At 35.7% G+C, this 19,562-nt stretch overlaps 1 protein-coding gene across 7 annotated transcripts in view; it reads right to left on the reverse strand.

Annotated features, from left to right (window-relative positions):
• LOC129002611 (partitioning defective 3 homolog B) overlaps positions 1–19,562 on the reverse strand; it is a 105,530-nt gene that overhangs the window by 43,857 nt on the left and 42,111 nt on the right. For 5 of the 7 annotated variants that reach the window (XM_054430550.1, XM_054430552.1, XM_054430549.1 and 2 more), the window contains exons 1-2: positions 12,967–13,069; positions 5,782–6,019 (exon numbers count right to left, since the gene is read on the reverse strand). The exons of the other annotated variants lie outside the window; for them this stretch is intronic. In XM_054430550.1, the coding sequence (XP_054286525.1) occupies positions 5,782–5,940 (159 nt within the window). In that variant the 5' untranslated portion in view covers positions 5,941–6,019; positions 12,967–13,069. Of the gene's footprint in view, positions 1–5,781; positions 6,020–12,966; positions 13,070–19,562 lie in introns of those variants that run through there. 7 annotated transcript variants of the gene reach the window in all.

Here is a 19,562-nt window from a genome sequence, read left to right on the forward strand (position 1 = left end):
TTTTTGTAGAGAAATTTATATGCATGACATCAAGTTTTAATAACACCTTTTACTGGAATTAGAGGAGAGCCTGCAACTGTTTAGGGCTCTGGGGGTTATAAGTACCATAATAAAACATCATGCACGGTGTTTTTGTAACTTATATTTGTATATAGCTTTTCAATACAGTTTTGGTGGAACTAACTGTAGCATACTATTTAAAAATTATGTTTAAACGTTTTACACGTTTCCTAAGTTATGCATCTGGAATAGTTTTCTAGCAACAAACATGATTTTTAGATATTTTCAAAGTGATCAGTCCGATGATCGTGGTGGTTAATTCTTCCTTAGTTCCCTTCAGTAATCGTCCGTCACACATTAATAACCAATTTTCTTGAATAAATGAGTAGATGTAATATGAATTTGGCCTCTGAGAACCTAAAATCGAAAAAGTTAAACTGTTTAAGGTTTGACCGTGCTACCTACGATAATAGCTTATCCCGAGTTATTATTTGATTGAAATTAATTATTGCATTTGTATGAGTAAACAACTACAGTACACTAACGATAACCAGACAGTAGAATAAAAAAACAGCAGTAGAGTTCAAAGGTCTATTTCTAACCTTTATAGCACGGTGGATTCAGATCGAACCCACGAATTTGCTTGCGACGCACAAATATGAGGGAGCTTAAATTTCCCGTTCTCCCTGTGAGCTGCCACCCTGGCCTGACAGCAGTCGTGGCTTACGGCCCCAGGATTAAAACTTTTTTGACCCTTCACTAATTGTCGTGGCTTTCGTTCCCCAGCTTATAGCCATAAACATTCGTGGCTTTCGAGACGCAGCCAGTCACAGTGGCCATGACGACCCTGAACAGTGGCGAGGTGGCGACAGTCCCAGGTAATGTGCAATTGTACAGCCAGGGGCCGTGGCCTAGTAAATCACTGTATTTGAATATCAAACTCCACGGTGGAAGGGGTTCAAGAAATTGATTTGGTTCGAACAAGAGTACAATCCATGCCAAAAATAAGTAATAAGGAAAGGGCAACGGTTATGAAATGGGTTAGATAAATTGGAAGCCACATTGAATATGGTACTCCAGTGGAAAGTGTGACACATTACGTTGGCTATTGATCACCACAAGACAGCCTAACAGATTTTATACAGAAAAGTAAGAATAATAAACTACTGCACTTCACTGAAGTGTTTACAGAGGTCTAGCGCGTCATACCAAATTAGCCTCGCTGTGGTTTTGCGTCTTCATTGTTTACGCCGCTTCTATTCACGCTGTTTTTACCTCGGCTAACGAACCATTAGCGGCGGACTACGCGGTCGATCATAGCATCGAATCCTGCACTTGCCAAGGTTAAACGCTCCGACTTCATTGAATTAAAAATACAAGGCTAATTATTTTTTATTTATCAGTTTCCCTTTGTGTAGCAGAGTCTTGAGGTAAAATGGTAACAGTACTAAGTCACTATGTATAACATGCGTATAGCTGGATACTGCACTATAACCAATATACGACCACATGTACACACAAGGAACAACCCTAGTCACCTCAGGCTGGCACTGGGGTAATGACAGTAGACGTCGTGGTAGTTAGCGCGTGACGAGGTATGTGCCTGTAGGTACAGTAGTTAGGTAACTATGTCGCAGTCACTAGTGCACGTCTAGCCATCCACTGCACTACCACCACTACACTACCACATGTACACACAACCCTAGTCACCTCAGGCTGGTACTGGGGTAATGACAGTAGTTAGACGTCGTGGTAGTTAGCGCGTGACGAGGTATGTGCCTGTAGGTACAGTAGTTAGGTAACTATGTCGCAGTCACTAGTGCACGTCTAGCCATTCACTGCACTACCACAACTACACGACCACATGCACACACAAGGAAAACCCCTAGCCACCTCAGGTAGTGAACAAGTGGTTGATAGAAGATAAGAAGAAGAAAAGTAAATCAGCAATCAGCTCAAGAACTATTAGACACTGTGAAAAATACTAAAACTGAGACTAAAAACAACACCAACCTATACTCTGAAATATAAAACTCAAAAAGTCTAGAAACATATTATTACATGCTTTTACGTATTCCATGTTATTATATTTTTGTGAATTATGTCAACAATCAACACCCACAGGTAAACAGAAGTGCACCTAACTTTGTTTGCGTGAAATGGAATTACGTGAACACATTCAATTATTTTACCAATATTGTTTGGGGTTTGCGCAGTAACAGCTGATCAAATAACCTAATGTACCAACTGCACAAACTGAACGTCTGCGTCTCTATGGACGCTTGGTCGGATGACGTCATGTCACTGAACCAGCTGATTTTACATTCGTCATTCGGCAGCATAACTTACTACAGTATTCAATTCAGCGCTTTAAGAGATAGTGACGCACCTTTATGTTAGTACAAAGCTTAATATAAATGCGGAGTCTGCAACGCATGGTCTTTGTAAACAGCAAATGAAGCAGATGTCTATAAATAATTCTTCACTATGTCGAACATTATTTTTACAGTGAAGGCGTTTTATAAAACTAACATAATTTTGTATTTTTTTAAATAAAATATTTTATCATCTTAAGTTGCTCCCGAACAAAGCAATGTGTATCCAAAAGACATGCATACTACAACACCTTTAAAATCAACCAATTATTAAAAATATGATACCAGCCGCACCGTGGAACCGTTCACTGTCAGGCACGGCCCTCGCACCTCCAAACCTCATGTAAAATGGCCCTCGTCAAAGTGTTTAGGCAAACGACATTCGTCCCTGCACAGCAGCATCGCACAGATCATTATCAAGCTCAAGAACATTATGACTTCCTACGTCACATCTGCAGCACATTGTGGAGTAGAGAGTGCGTTAACCATATCTCATCCGGCTTTCACATCACATCCCGCCTCTCGTTAACGTTAACGCCCGTCATCCGCGGCGCATAATTAGAAACTGCACTTAAACTGCATCCTCGGGGTGTTTATGTAAAGTTTAAATTGATTAAACCGTTTATTCTGTCTATAATCACGTTGGGCGTTGCCTATTTACCCAATACTAGAGTAAGCATTAATTTAAAATTAAAATTCACAAATTCGTGTTGTAACAGCAAAATTATTAATGCAGTACTGATTTTAAATAAGTATGTAATAGATAATGCATTCGATGTCTTCATTTAAGGATTCTTCACAATATACTATTTTACAAGACAACTCGCGTAAACTAAAAAAAAACATTACCCAGCACGACTACAAATGGAGGTAATTACGACGGTAAAATAATATATTTGATTAGAATATGCTGTAATGAGCTACAAATAAATTCAATCTAGTAGTAAGTGTATAAGACAATCAAATTTCCATTTTTCATAATGTACAGTATTAAGAATATTACTCTTCAGCCCTTGCACTCAACACTACCAAATCAAAATCCCTAAATTAACTACAATACAACGAAATCAAAATAGCTTTGCTTTTTTTAACTACGAACACATGCTTAGGAAGTGCTAAATTGTTACGTCTATTTTGGTAAAATACAAAACCATAAATCCTTAAGGTTGGGTAGAAGACGAAAATTTTAGTAACTAAGTAAAAGAAAGTGAAATGACGAACAGGAAAATATTATTAGAAAACACAAGGAAATTGTATTGAACAATTGCATACAGTTACGAGACACGGATGCTTAGGCTTTTAAAATACTTCATTGATTGATTTATCGAAACCGAATCATCGAGCCAAGTTTCTTAGCTAGTTAGCCGAAAGCGATCGAGTTTGTATATAGGGCGCTCTCGCACTTTCTGATCACTTTCCATTTTGGGCGAATGTCGCTCAGAGCCGCAGCTTCCTTTCACAGACAACATAAAACTTAACATGCAAGTCTCGACCTCGACCTACGAGGTCTACTTCAACACATGAATCATCAAAGCCTAGCCTAGTAGAAATAATAATCTTTTCATGGTCAAAACAAAACTACCTATGTAATAGTATGAATAATATTTAATAGTAAGAGGCATGTTGCTAGCATATGTTAGAATAAAGTTAGTATATTTTGTGCGAAATAATAGTTAGGTCAATAATTTAGAAGGAAACATTTGTTTCACGACTTTATGTAGCACCATAGATTGAACTTTCACTATATGAATGGTAGCAAGTGACCAAACAATTTAAAGAACATGATGTTCACTAAAAATCGTTACTATTTCATTTTAGGAGAAACTTTTACAGTGTAAATTTCAAAGCTCTTGCCAGCAGTAGGTTTACAAATACTGTATATAGTTCTTTTTGGTCGTAATAATTTTAAATAGCAAAATAACCTACAAATAAAGATAAAACACCAATGAGTGTGTTTAGTTGTGTTAAAACTTATCACAATACAATCTAGAACATAAACCAACTATAAGCATGAAAGTGTAGTGTAAGAAATCACAGTCATGCGGCCATTCAGAGCTGTATCTCTACAATCGTTATAACCATTACCAGGAAGCACAATTGGAGAAACCTCGGTAAGTTATACACAACGATGAGGAGGCTGGATCTGATGATAGATTGTAAAATAAGATTCAGGTGTTTCGACCAACTGAAATGGGAATAGTTAACCGTCTCATTAAAATAAAATAAATTATGTTTTACAGAATAAGACTTAATTAGTTGAAGTAAGTAATTATAATGTTTAGCCTAACTGACTACCTTTTGGCAATTGAAAAAATAAAAGATCGTCCACAAGTTCAATTATACAATTCATTATCTATTTTTCACATGATTTCTTTAGTTGGCCACCAAAGATAATTTGTGAGAAAAATAGACCTATGATGTTATTGTGATATATGTTCTTAAAATAAAACCCAAACTTGACAAAAAATATATCTTCTACACTGAGCTGACTCAAATGTCGTACTGGATGGTCCGCCAGAAAGAGCTATCAAAGGACTATAACTAGTGCTACGACTATGCTAGTGCTATAACACTGCTACGTGAGTCTACAAGTACATGATCTCTCATTACTCCAATACCTAAATGCGAAAAGAGATTGAACAGGTTATCATTGCGTGTGTGGAATATTCGTTCCATGGTTCCACCCACATTGTCGAGTGAAGTACCAGGAAGTAACAACTTATAGTACCTAATCTTGGTCTTCATGTTGTAACCACGTCAAAAATGGATGCGTTGCAGCAACCCTTCTTCAGTGCAAGCTACACTTCGAATTGTAAAATATTTTGCTCTCCAGACGACTTGCTGCAACTCAGTTAGTATTTTCGCGTTTAACGACTGTAATTTACCGAATACAAAGATTCTGAATTCTACTTTGACTTGGAAACCTACCTTCAAACTAGTAAGAATCACTTGGGAAAAAGTATAACAATACACGATCGTATTATGTTTAACATTAAGTACTCTATCAATTTAAAACTTTGATTTCTGGGATGGGGTGTTTTCGGGCAAAACATGGTTTTGTATTCATCTGTTTCTGTCGCTATTTTTCAACCGATTGTCTTGGAACTTGGGAACCTTTTCTTTTAGTTTGATAAGTACATCAGAGACAACATACCTCAAAATTTTAAAATTGTCCACAGAAAATTCTCGCCGACGTTGCAAAGTAATTGAATTTCTTATACTTTTAAAATTTTTATAATACTAAAATTACGTTTCACCAATATATAAGGCACCAGGGCTGTAGAACTAGCATTTAATTGATTCAAAATAATTTTATTTTTGTTATGTCTTTGAAAATAGCTTCCGAAACAAGGGATTTCCAAGACATGTTTCTAGCGGTTTTTCAGGGATGGTGAAGACTACTCACTTGTTTCCTAGAGACGACCTGAGTGATGACCACACACTTGGAGTTGGGCACATCATTGGCCCGCTGCAGCCGCTGCACGTCGTACTTGTGTCTCCAGCCGAAGATCTGCGCAAGCTTGCCCGCCACGTCTGCGCACTGCTCCTGGCAGTGGTCGAGCATTGCGCACACTGTCACTCACACTCACATAGCGCTACACAACATCCCACCACTACTATCACTGAACCACTGGGTAGCTGCACTAAGATTACCTGTTACGAATGCAAGTTTAGCCTCCAGTTTCCATTTATGGACATACACCTTCAAAGTAAGGCATATTGAGCTATTAATATTTCATACTGATTACGAATTACCATAGAATAAAGAGTTGCATACTCTAATGCCTAAAAATGCAATTCAGGCGGTGTAATTTATCTTTATTCTAAACTATTGCAATGATAAACTCATGGACAACGTGGCCGTGGTTTGAGATCGTCATTAGAATACGCTCGAATCGCGTATTACGAGAACATGACAATTAAACTACAAAGTAACAATAAGCCTATGTTTAAATTATTTTTTTGTAAACATTTCCCATCTTTGATTACGAAAGTAAGACTCAAGTTCTTGGACTGCATGGTTTTAAGTGTGTTATAAATAATTTATTAGTTCAATTTTCTCGTAGTTTATTTGATTCTATTTCGATTTCCTAAGGTATATATTGTATACTAATCTCCTTTAGGTTCCTTCCCCAACGGCGGGATCGGGATCAGACTACACATTACCAGGCTAATACAAAATTGAAATTCCTGTATAAGATTATTTGCAAAAACCCATGAAACAATATAGAACAGAATGACTAATGCGTCGTGTAAATTTTGCACACCGTATCTCCTTTCTGTAATACGATCGCCGATGAATTTCGATAGGTAAACGCACCTTGGTCGTACAAGGCGAAATAAAAACACAACTGGGTTTTAGTCACAAAGTTTCTTTGTCAGGTTGCCTTCCTTCGTTGGACAAAGGAGTTAATGTTGTAGACAGGACGAAGTCGTCTGATAACTAATGGCTGAAGGTGACTCAATGATAACAGACGTGACCTAGACAACTGACTACGTAGTGTGGAGGTATTGTAGTGCAATACTTATAACATTGAGGTTAATTAACTCATCTCCATGATACATGGAGATAAGATGTCTGCGTACAACCATAGATTAAATAGTAGACACACTGTCTACTCTCAGTCTTTAGTACAACCAAATTATAACTCAATTTATGATAGGAAATTCTCTTATGCTGTTAGTTAAGTTACCAATGACTAAAGGTTTTTACTATTCAAACCGGTATATTTACTTTTTTATGTAAGAATACAAGAGTATTGGTGTTTCTGTTGTAATAGGTAAAACTCCCTATAAGTTGGTCGTTATATTAAAATTGCATGGTATATACAGGCAAAATTGTTTTCTGAATTAAGATATCTATTGGTCAGATAGCCATTGCTAGTTATTTAGAAATTTAAAAATTAGATTGAAAATGATTTATACGGTGAGTATACAGTGCATAACAGATCAGGGATAAGGGTGGTCAATTGATCAAATTGTCTACTTTGTCTCAGTAAGCTACATTAACATAATGCTCAGGCTACGAATCCATACATAAATCCTAAAGTACCCATGAACTTTTGAGACAATCTACAAGTCACACCCCCATAAACCATATACTTAAAATGTTCGTCATGACGAGAAACCTAGCGTTAAACTATCCATTATTTCATAAATTGCCTTAGTTTATTTCAGCTTAACTTATCCAATCAATAATTGTATTAATACTTATGAAGTCAAACGGGTTGAAGCCCGTAGTTATGGCAATATTTAATTCAATGGTAAAATTCTTAACTTAGTGGTTGTAACTTGTACAATGTAAATTTAAATATTTAACGCAAAAGTGTCAGTAATTTGAAATAGTTATGAAAAGTGAAATAGAAAATACGGTCAAGTAAATACCCATTGTGTTTGTGTAGTCAAGGCAACTGGCGTCTACAAAATAATTCGAAACAGTAAAAAATTGACAAAACTGCTTACATTACATAGAAAATATATTTTAATTCTGGTTAGGCTTGAGATTACCTGATTCTTTCAGATGTACAAACAATTGACACCGACTAGTGACTGTACACAGTGATCCCCAGACCAGTTTACACTCGTAAGCAAACAGTTACTCGAAACCGTTAAACCGTAGTTTGACATCACACTGGACCTCATTGTAACAGATATTAAACCGCAGTGAGAAGTGGATTCAGCTATTACTCTTTAATTTAATACCACAGCCATCGTGGAAGTAGAGCGGAGCGGAATTAAAATATCTACATTTTAGATTTAAGGGTTACAGCAGTTAAAGTAGTATTAGTACTTTCTTAATTACCAGAATGCTCTGATGAAAGGTACCTCTTGAAAGTGTGTAGCCTATAAATGATTTAATTACGTTCTGAATGAAACATAAAAAGCAATAATGAGTCAGATTAATAAGCTGGATTTGTAAAAGTTGTTTAACTAACATTTTAGCAGTTTTTCATCGCCTGATCGGCTTAGGACGAAATAACAATTGTCATTTTATTTTAACAGTACATTTAATAGTCTTTCTGTTTCTATTTCTCAATTACCTAAGCTGGTATCTTGACTTGGACAGCAGGAAATATGGACAAGTCACTACGTAAATATTACCTTGAAATTAGTGTAAAGTAAGAAAAAAAATCATCCTTAGTTCACCTCCAGAGGTCCAAGTTACACGTTTGAATACGAAGCTAAGGATAACTACATTTCAATGTTAAACTGTGTTAGAGGCTTACGATAGCCAAATCAGACGAACAGGAAGTGAGCAAGGTTGGCATCGCAAATTGAAACCGATGCGCGATCGGACAACCGTGAAAACCGATTACACGTCTGTCTACAGGACAAACACTCATCTCCAATCTCCCCACTACAGCGATGGAGATGAAGCAGGGCCTTGCTAGTTCCGTAGTGCACAGGCGCATCGCACACTCTGAGCAATACGCACGTCTCAATGCAGTGCGCATGTCTAGCGTTAGCTTTGCGCATGACAACAGTTTCTTAAACTGTTCGCCCCTACTACCGATTTCATATACAATTTCATACTTTTGCCACAAGAAAGCTCATTGACAGCAACACCTAGCTAAAACCATACAGGACAATTTTAAAATGCCTTCCCTTGCTAAGAACCATCCTTTGACTGTTTTCATTTGAATAAATTACATAAAAAGTAGCAAAACGTTTGATTTCTGTTACAAAACTCTATATCAATATTGGATTTCCTATGCACAACATTTTCTATGCATAATTTATGGAAAATTATCTTTCTGCATCTACAAATTCTTTGCTACATTATAGGCTAAATTAAAGACATTTCCACCCAGCAATTACACCTCATTGTGTAACAATAAGCCCAATAAAGGCTTATCTTTATGACCATACGATTTGGATCATGACTCACCGATAAAAACACATGGCACGCGACAAAATTAACTTAATTGTTTGTAGACAAGAAATGTGTTAGATTTATGAATAAGATAACACTTTGTAAGCGATGGACAAAAATAACATAACACAAGTGGCAAATCTCTCACTGTGTCGTTAAGAAACCTACAATTTAAAGGAACTTTAAAACTAACAACAATATTATCTTAAAACCCCACAAACACTTTTATTCCACTGTCCACCCTTTATCAAGGCAAGTTGGAATTTCCTCATAGCCAGAACATATGTCCGTTATTAGAGGGGGGCATTTCCCTAGAAGCTAGCCAAGAATGCGGACTATGGTGAGCCCAGGGTGATACACTGTCTGGGGCCTGATATTGTTCTAAGGTCGGTAACCTCGTCTGGGGTCATCTACAGGTGTAGGTAATGTGCTCTCAATCACTGAGTTACTCACGATACTTTTCTGTTAATATCTTTCCTTCAAGATAATTTATTGATGTTTTGATTTTCTAAACTGAAGTACAATGTTCACGAAACAATCGCCGTCTATAATTGTCAAAATTGTATACAACAAAACAATAAACAATGCGGATTTCAAAAGCAAAGTAATAGATGTGTTACCTGTTATGAAAATTTAATACGGGGTACGTTTTCCAAAGTACTTGTGAATCAATTAAACATAGTATTGCACCCGTACTGATGCACTGATAAAGTATATACAGAAAATAAGTTAAACAGTTTTTTTTAGTGAAAACACAATACCACAAAATTTTCACAAGAGCAGCTGTATCTGACGAAAACTTGCAGTGTAGCGATTATGTTGGGTTACAACCATTAATGGTTAGGGCTATGTTGTATAGTGTTTCCCAAAGAAAAAACTTTTTTAGGAACGAATATCACCCAACATTTAGCGAACTCTATTCAATCTTGGAGACGAATGTATCTGACTATTTTGTAATATCAATAGCAAACACCAACTGTCCATATTCCATTCGAATAGTAAAATAAAAGACTTCAATGAGGGAAATTGGATGCGAGGAAACTAACCAACTTCAAACATGTACAGTATTTGAAACAACCTATCTCTGACTCTGTCAATATTCTGTATATTTCTGTAAGATTGTGGTATGAAGAACCAATTTCTTCGAAACTATCGTACAGTATTTTGAGTACTCGACAAGACCGAGTGATCGTAGTCGAACTACGTCGTTCAATCCGCAGTTCCCGATGCGATTTCAATTCCGAGAGAGCGCATCGATTAGGGACGGCGCAGGACCGCAATGGCCGGGCAATCGCGCATAGGCGCTCAGAAAGTGAGACGGCGATTAATTACTGGATCATGGATGCGGCTTTCGCCACTCTGGGGCTGGACGTTGGACACAAGGCATTCGGTTATGTCGGTAATCAGCAATCAGTAATCGCTAATCACCGGCTGAACCGCCAATCAAGCGGCAACCCATCCGGAGACGCGCGGATAAGTGAAAATCGACGTAATGTGGCTATGTAATTGACTTGGGCTCTATTGCATACAATTGTCTAGAGTTGCTTCTCACGTCCACACTACACAGTACTTATCATATTGTAACACCTGAAGCCTGTTTTCACTTATATGAGATTGAGTACGACAATATTACCCACTACAAAGTACTGCATTTTTGTTATCTGTTTAGTAATAGTTTGGACAGGATTGACTAGTAGACATCCCATCTATATGGGCCAGCAGTAGCCAATTTTTTGTAAGATCGTAGTTGTGTGAGCCAGTCACAGAATGCGCTAGTGACAAACTGTATTTTCTATCTTATTTTTTGTTGCTGGCCAATTTTATGGGTCATAACAGTTGCTATAGCTCTTTAGTCATTCCATTAGTTTGAATTGATAGAAAAGATTGTGTATTCGACAGAAATCAATAATTTAGACTAGTCCAATCCGTCGGTGGCTCACATCAACTACGATGATTTTTTTAAAATCTTGCTATAAATGTAACATGGGGATGGAATGTCCGTAGATTAAAGGAGTAGATTCGTTCCATTAACTTAACGCCTAGGCTTACTCCTTGAATCTATTCTATTACTGTCCATGTTAGTTAGAAAGGTAGAGCCCCAAATTTGCCAAATCTCCCTATAACTGATCTACGGAATGGCAGCGAGGCAATAAGTATCTGTGGTATAAAATGCCAACATAAAAGTTCAGTTATTTCTAGATTGCTTAAGCTATTTTTTACGAGAACATAGTTTCTAGTGTCCAAAATGATGAACACAAACTATTTACAGTTACCAACGTACAGGTCGACCGGAAATTCATATCCTGAATAGTTCCACAATTGGTCATCACTGTTACTCAAGACGACCACTGGGTTTAAATAGCTTACAATGTGTGTACTGCATCGTACAACAGAATCACACGGTAAAAACTGACTTAATACGTGGGCTTAAAACACGTTCAAATTTAGGCAATAAAAAATATCAATTAAGGCAAATAAAATATTCATATGAATTATATGTTTATTGCTCTAAATACTGCAGAAAATAACTATATACTAGATTTTAATGAAGACGCTTCAAAACAAAAAGCCGTCACGTTTCATTTCTCAACATTATCATTTTCATTACTCAATTGACGACCCGCAGCATCAACATTCAATCATGGAGGAGATGAACTATCATTAGCATAATATGAATATCAGTTACAACGTCATGCAATCGTGAATTAAGCAATCACTCGCTGAAACATTTAAATCAATTTCTCTAACTATTGAGGAAGGATACATGGGAATCTTACACTTCAACAAGCCTACAGATGAATGGCAAACTATTTGGAGATCAAAACCATTTCACTCAGCAAATAATATTCTAGTCCTTTTTAAAATCGAAATCCGGTTTGATAAGAGTTTATTTCGTTAGCGATCAAGTTGCCTACCGAACAAAAACATGCATTCATTTTCATATCCATAACTAGGAAAAATTTTTTGGGAATTCGTTTAATACGTGACATAAAGAAAGTATAGAATGTTGCTAGAATGTTTGGTTACTTTGGACAAGTTGGATTTTCTCTACACATTTTAAGTTTTAACATAAGTTTTTTTGGTACTTACGTATTATACGGAGGCCACATATTTTACAGCGCGCTGCAGCGGTTATGTTAGGTTGGGTTATCATATAACCCAAACTATCAAATTAAACTATCTTAACCTAACCTAACCAACCAAACTTGCTGATGGTGAAGGTTTACTAATCGAATCGAATCTGTAGGTTAGGTGGCCTCCGTATAACACGTAAGTACCGTTTTGTTTTACAAATAAACATAAAAAATACAGTACACAAAGAAGAGTACGCCTAAACATTTTCTTATTTCTGTTAACTTAACACGGAATGATAAACATAATTCTCAAATGTAATGGTTGGCTTAGGTTTTTGCTTTTTAGTAGACTTTGTCAGGGATTTTCTCTGTAGTTTTTTTGGCTTCGCGAAATAGTTAATCTTTTCACATCAAATGTCAACTTAATCAATAATTTTAATCATTCTAATAAATGATTTTTAAAGCAAATTTACAACACTATGTAATAATGTAATGTAATGTATGTATGTAATAATGGTATGTAATAATGGATGTTAATAATTATCTAAATTGATTATAAACTGACAACTCTACACACGGCCAGTTGTCCATTTAATTGTTCTGTTTAATTTAATTGTAAATAAAACATTAAATAATAAAATACCAAGTTATACAGAAGCACACACCCGAAATTCGTAACAGATCAAATACACTGAGATGAACACAAGTATTAAAATCCGCACAACACAAAACATCTGATCTACGCGCTGCGCGGCTGTCCGTACACTACTGAACCACTGAGCTAAAATTATAACTGGAGGTAGCACTGCCATGGCAGAAGTCTGTCAAAAGCGAGTCGCTGATTTTGTTAGGTTGGTATAGCAGTAAGTTTTCTTACCATAGCAAAAACATGGCTTCTTATAACTAGGTTGGTATAGCAGTGAGTATTTTTGTCATACTTGAATACTTTTAATACTTTAATAATTTTCTTTGAAATGGCGACCATACAAAGTAGGTATTTTAAGCCAAGTATAATAATAGCCATAGCAATAATATGGCTTCTTATAACTCGCACCTCACGCAAACATGGCGGCTGGCGACACGCATCTTTGACATTCAGTGCTACCTCCAGTTAGAATTATAGCTCAGTGTACTGAACACATGACTACAGAGGTACCAACACCTCGGCGTGAAATTCCCTCTCTCTACCGTCCAGCGGCCAGGATAAATCTAGCAACCAAGTGTAAATTAAACAGCCGAACAAAAACTAAGTTGATTTGTTATAGTATACCTTTACAACTACGCATAGAGAAATTCATAAGCCAAATTGTAGAACATGTATCTAAAACAACAACAACAATTAAGCTGCAGTATTTTAACTTTAGTCCAATAGCCTAATTCGTGTAACACACATCTGACTAAATATTAATGTTTTTTCGTACCTCTTGGGCGTTAGGTACCACATAATTAATTGAACCAATATTGTTTATGTTGTTGTTTTTTTGCATTACGGATGTAATGTTGCTTTAGATACTCGACGATATTGTAACTTTAGACACTCAAAACACAGACCCTGTAGATTTGTATTGAAAATATTGAGATTTTGTCATATTTTATGCATTTTCTCGTTTAAAAATTTTCAACCGATTTTATATAGCTTTTAATATCAAAAACAGATACATTTATGTGCGCCATCATTAGATCAGCAAAATACAGTAGTTTTTTAGCTGAAAAAATGCAATGTATCATAAGCATTATGATTATGATACATTGCATTTTTTCAACGAGTTTTGAATTTTCAGTACGAGCCGTGAGCAGTAGGATTTTCATGATAGAATATCAAGTCCTTCCATTTACCCAAAAGTAAGTAAACTAGAATGTTTTCTTTTCCTTCCACTTCCAATTCACCCGCGTTCATGTACTTTAATAAATGGCATGATTGCATCGATTCAGCACTCATCTCCATTCATACTTGGCTTAAAATACAGACTTTGTATAGTCGCCATTTCAATGAAAAGTATTAAAAAGTGTATTTAGGAAGCTCTGTGTATGGTTTACTTGACGACAAAAATGCACAACACTGTATGTAAACACGACGTAGACGTAGCTTTGAATCCAGAATTAGACATTTCATCTCTATGGGCATAGACAAATAGAATTAAATATAGAACAGCAACAATGCTGCAGTTAGCATAAGTTCTGGTGTCCACCGCTGGGAGTGCCGTGTAGTTACGTATCTCATGCGCAGAAACTACACGGCGCTCACAGCGGTGGACACCAGAACTTATACTAAACTCAGCACTGCTGTCGCTCTATATTTAATTATTTTTGTCTATGTTATGGGCCAGCTGTGTAGCCAACTGTTAAGTGAATTTCCTATAAGGATGCGCTACAGTATTAACGTAAGTCTCATGGTAAGACAGGAACGATTTAATTTTTACGGGTTGATGTCCCCAGACAAAACACCATCCGTTCATATTAACGAAAGGTGCAATCAATAATACAGATAAAACCACTGATTGGCGTTTATAAAGGACCAACGGTTTTTTAAAAACAGTATGTACAACATTTGAAAGAATTTAAAAGACAATTTTATCACATACACTTAAAATGTAACTAGTAGAAAGCAACTTCTCAGAAAACATTTAACTAGACATGTTAAATAATTACCCGTCTCAAATATAATGATAATGGGAGTTTAATCATCATAAGTAGTTTCCAGTACATTTAATGAGCACATTACATATAAGTAGCCACCGCAGGCCTCCAGTTACAGTAGTGCTCTGCCATTGAAACGCGCCAAGGTTGCTGGTGGGAAAGTATTGTTAATGGCTAATCAACATTCTTGAGCAACCCCACAGATTTGAGCTGCTACACGATAGAATTAATTAAATTAATAATCCATTAACGGTTCACCGTTTTAAATGGTTAAACCACGTAAGTGATAGAATGGTACTGGAGGTAATATACAAGTTGATTTTAAGGAAGCATTTCTATATACAACATGCAACTAACACGGATTCAATTTTGCATTTTTAGGCTAATACTGTAGTATTCTTTTCAGCGAAATTCCCTACGGGAAAGTAGTTATTACCGCAGGTGGTACGGTAAGACCTGGAGCAGGGACCTTTATACTTTTCATTTTGATGTCCCCAGAGGCCAAAAACACTTTCCGTTCAATCTTCATGATTATATTACGTCCGTGAACGCGATAACTTGAGTAGTTTTTGTCTTATTTTGATGCAAATATACCCCCCTGTACCAGCAAACCTATAGGTACTTGTTAAACATCTTATAAATTAAAACGTGACAGTTTTTTTTTTATTTCACGATTCTGAATCAACCACTTGACGGATTTTCATGATTTTTGTGTTGAAAGAAAGATAATTTTGAGAACTAGGCAATGTCGAAGCCATAATTTTAGTTTAGGGTTTAAGTTTTTAGAATAAAGTTTAAAATTTTAAAAAGTCTAGCAGCCGACGATAACATTCTACACTAGCTTTTGGTATAATACCATTTGCTCAACGTAACAGCTGTAAACATTAAGCGTGTGTGACACAAATTCAGTATTTGGATAATAATGACATGCATAGTGTTGACTTATTTATACTATGTATAATGCTACACTCATTGATACGTTCATTTATTTCGTAAGAGGATGACAGACTATTTAAATATACACAGTAAAATGCTAGGTGTTCTGATTTATTTTTTTACTCAGCCTTTAAATTTTTTAGTATGTTTTAGAACAATATAATTTGTTTTAACTAACAGCTGATTGAATATAAAAAATATTCTATAGAACTATCAGGTTAGTTATTATTCTGTGATTTTGCCATTGATATAGAAATAAGTAAGATTCTTTACAATAAAGGTTTTAGTTTAAAATAAATGTTTAACCGCTTAAATTTTCCTTGGATTAGAAATGGAAATATTTACATAGCTTCAGTTTTAGTTGACTACTCAATTCCCTTACGTAGGACTGAAAATCCATTCGCAAAATCTGCAGGTTTTCTGCGCCTGGGTTATTTTATAGAACTACGTGATTACTACATTTTCCACCTTTTATTTTCATTTAGTATTTTATGGAATCCTGATGCAATGCCATCTAAAATTTTATGGACCCTCCATTGACTTGATTATCTAAGTAGTCGTTCACAGTAATGAGTCTTTTCAGTACCATGGAAAGTTCCAGCACCTTATGCCTGCGATTGTGTATAGTCCAACAACACATATGACCATACACTTGCAGTGTACAGTCATTGCTACACTCCATACATGTTGGGTGCAGTCTGGATGCATCTCTGTCCCGTTGTAGCGGAGTGGAGTAATAAACCAGTTCTTGGCTACAGGGTACAGTGTACCTCAACTACCGTACTGTGGGTACATCACAGGCACAGCTGGTGGAAAATTAGAAATTTGAGCAAAAATAAATTGGTTAGCAAGCCTCAAAGTGAAACCAAAAAGTTATTGAAGTACAAGAATGTATGTATGAGTAGAATTTGAAAGAGTAACACGTAATTTTTATTAATCAAGTTAAACTGACTTGAAAATAAAAATAAACTGTATCGGCATTCTGACACATACTTTTTCCCATTAGCAAGTCAGCAACCTTTATCATGGGTAAGCGATGAGAGTAACTATGATATTTAAGGTAAAATCACAAAAGTTGCATTAACATTTTAACCGTAATTTTTACAAGAATGGGGGGTTGCACGATTTTATTTACAATTATAAGGATCATAGTATGATCCTAACACACACATAAGAGACAAATTTTAATCAGAACCAGGTTTTTTTTCAGAAAAATCCATTTTCTGTGTTTTTATGGGAAAATAACATAAGTTACAATAATTTTTAAACCGTAGTTTTAACAGGAATTGGAGTTCTACAATATTGTTCAGAATTTAAAGGGTTACAACATACTAAATTTATGTAAAAATCTGTCGGGCCTTTTTTCAGAAAATTATAGTTTTACGTTATTTTATGGGGAAATCATAATTAATAGTTTACATTTAAAAAATATATATAAAATAACTCCTGGTGATACCATAGATTAGTACGTATATACCAAATTCATCAAAATCTGACAGGTGTGGTCTGTAGCATCCACACCGACACACACACGGACAGACATCACTTTGAAAATCGCTTTTTGTACAAAACGGATATATCCACTCAAAACTCGAAAATGTCTACAAAACAATTATTTTTTCATAAAGTATGAATAGGGAGAGAAAAAAAACAAAACTCATTTAAAATGACGTTGAATAACCGTTATTGTAGGTTCCATCACATCACCGATACAGCTGACAGCTGTTAAAGCAATAAACAGCAATAACTCCAGAGTTTGACAGATCAAACAAATTATACAGCAAGAGAAATCGTCTGGTTATGTCAAATAAAATGTATGACCAAGTAAAAAAAACGGCCACGGATAATACCGGTACTCGCATCGAAATTTAACAGGTTAACACGTTATTTTTTTCAAATACAATCCAAAATAAAAGGCTATTGCCAACAGCGTCATTTATGATTCGACAAATTCAACAATTCATTTGGTTTAGTATGATTGTTCCAAGAAAATTAAAATTAATTGCAGTAATTTAGAGGGTGTAAATGGACTATGGCCAGTGCGGCAAATATTCAAAATATAAATTAGGTTGTTCCATATAATTATAGTAATCTTCCAGAGCTAAATTAAAAATTCTTGTTGAATCAAAATATTTGTAAGGTCAATAAGTAACCAAGAAAATAATTGGCGAGCCAAGCCTTAGTACTAAACATATAAGAAAAAGGAAACAAACCATGTGAATCTGCATTGTAACTTGTAACATTGTTATGCAATTTGGTCGTTAAAATTAAAAAATACAGATGTGTCTAAGTTGCATTATTTAAAATTTAAGTTAAATAACTCCCTTTTCTTCAAGTCGTTTAGTGCCTACTACAGCCTACGAGTTGTTAACACACGGCAAATCATTATCACCTAACAATTGTCTGTTCAGACAGTGAGCGAATTGTTGAGCAATTCTGGGAACGTTATCTCTGTCAGGAATGCCACTGATAGCGATGTACTTGAAAGTCACCTGTTGCTGCATCATTGCATCTATTGGTACACATGTTTTGCTTTTGTTCTAACACAGAATATATTTTTTTCTATATCGTAAAATCTGAAGACAATAAATTACGCCACAAAATATTATAGAAAATAGGCTAAATCAAAATAGTTATTGAATAAACGTAGGAGTAAAATAACGTATAAAATTGTTTTCAGTTGTTTTGATTGTGAATCATGTGCAGCAAATAAGTAATATTACTTAAGTAAGTATATATTACTTATCTATATTACATTACTTATCTTAGGTTAACCCAACCGTGTAGACGGCGGTAAGGATTTTAACAAGTTACTTTTCTAGTGTTTTCAAAATCACAATATTTTAATTGGCTATCTGACATAGACTACACGTTACACAGTATTGATATTTGTAATTCAATTCATTAGCAGGTTATCTTTTTTATGAGGTAGGTTTTACAATAGTTTTCATCCCGTTAAGCTTTACCTCGTGTCGTGTCATTGAGAAAGATTTACGTCTCGCAACAGCCGTTGGAAATTTAAAATCTCAAGACAAACACTACGCTGCAACATGAGAAGTGTGAGGAGTGGAACGAACCCTGTGGTTTTCCCCGTATGGTACGGGACACTTTCAGGGGGTGGAAGGGGATGTTGTGGGGGCGGTGAGGAGAGACCGGAAGTGGTTCCGACCGTTGAAGCGCCACCTGTCCACTTCCGGTATCACCTGTTGCCGACATACTCGCTCCTCCCAACCTGTCTCTGCCAAACAGCATAATACACGGCAATCCCATGAATTTACTTGGGCCAGTCATAGAGTAAACAATAATTAATACAAATAATGAAGTAGAGGATTTTTTCCATCGTCTAAGTATTTATGAAAGATGGAGACAATTGCTGCAGAATTTTAATGATACAGTCTTATCATTAACAAAATTATATACTGTTTTCTTTAAATAATTAAAAATAAAAACTTGGAAATAAACTTTCAATTACCCTAGGTGTTGTGAATATCTGTTCTCAAAAGATACCGTAATGAGTTTAAAATGTTTAATCCGATTTTTCTGAAGACTGATACGTCATTTAGATTACAGTTATTTGATCCAACAGTATGGACATTCCCTGATGATTTAAGCAGTTTGTTTTTGGTAAAGTATTCATCGATAGGTCTATGAAAAAACGAAACATAA

The sequence above is a fragment of the Macrosteles quadrilineatus genome, unplaced genomic scaffold, assembly GCF_028750875.1.
Source record: "Macrosteles quadrilineatus isolate MER2022 unplaced genomic scaffold, UCM_ALF_1.0 Scaffold_9__3_contigs__length_116548681, whole genome shotgun sequence".
Lineage (NCBI taxonomy): Eukaryota > Metazoa > Arthropoda > Insecta > Hemiptera > Cicadellidae > Macrosteles > Macrosteles quadrilineatus.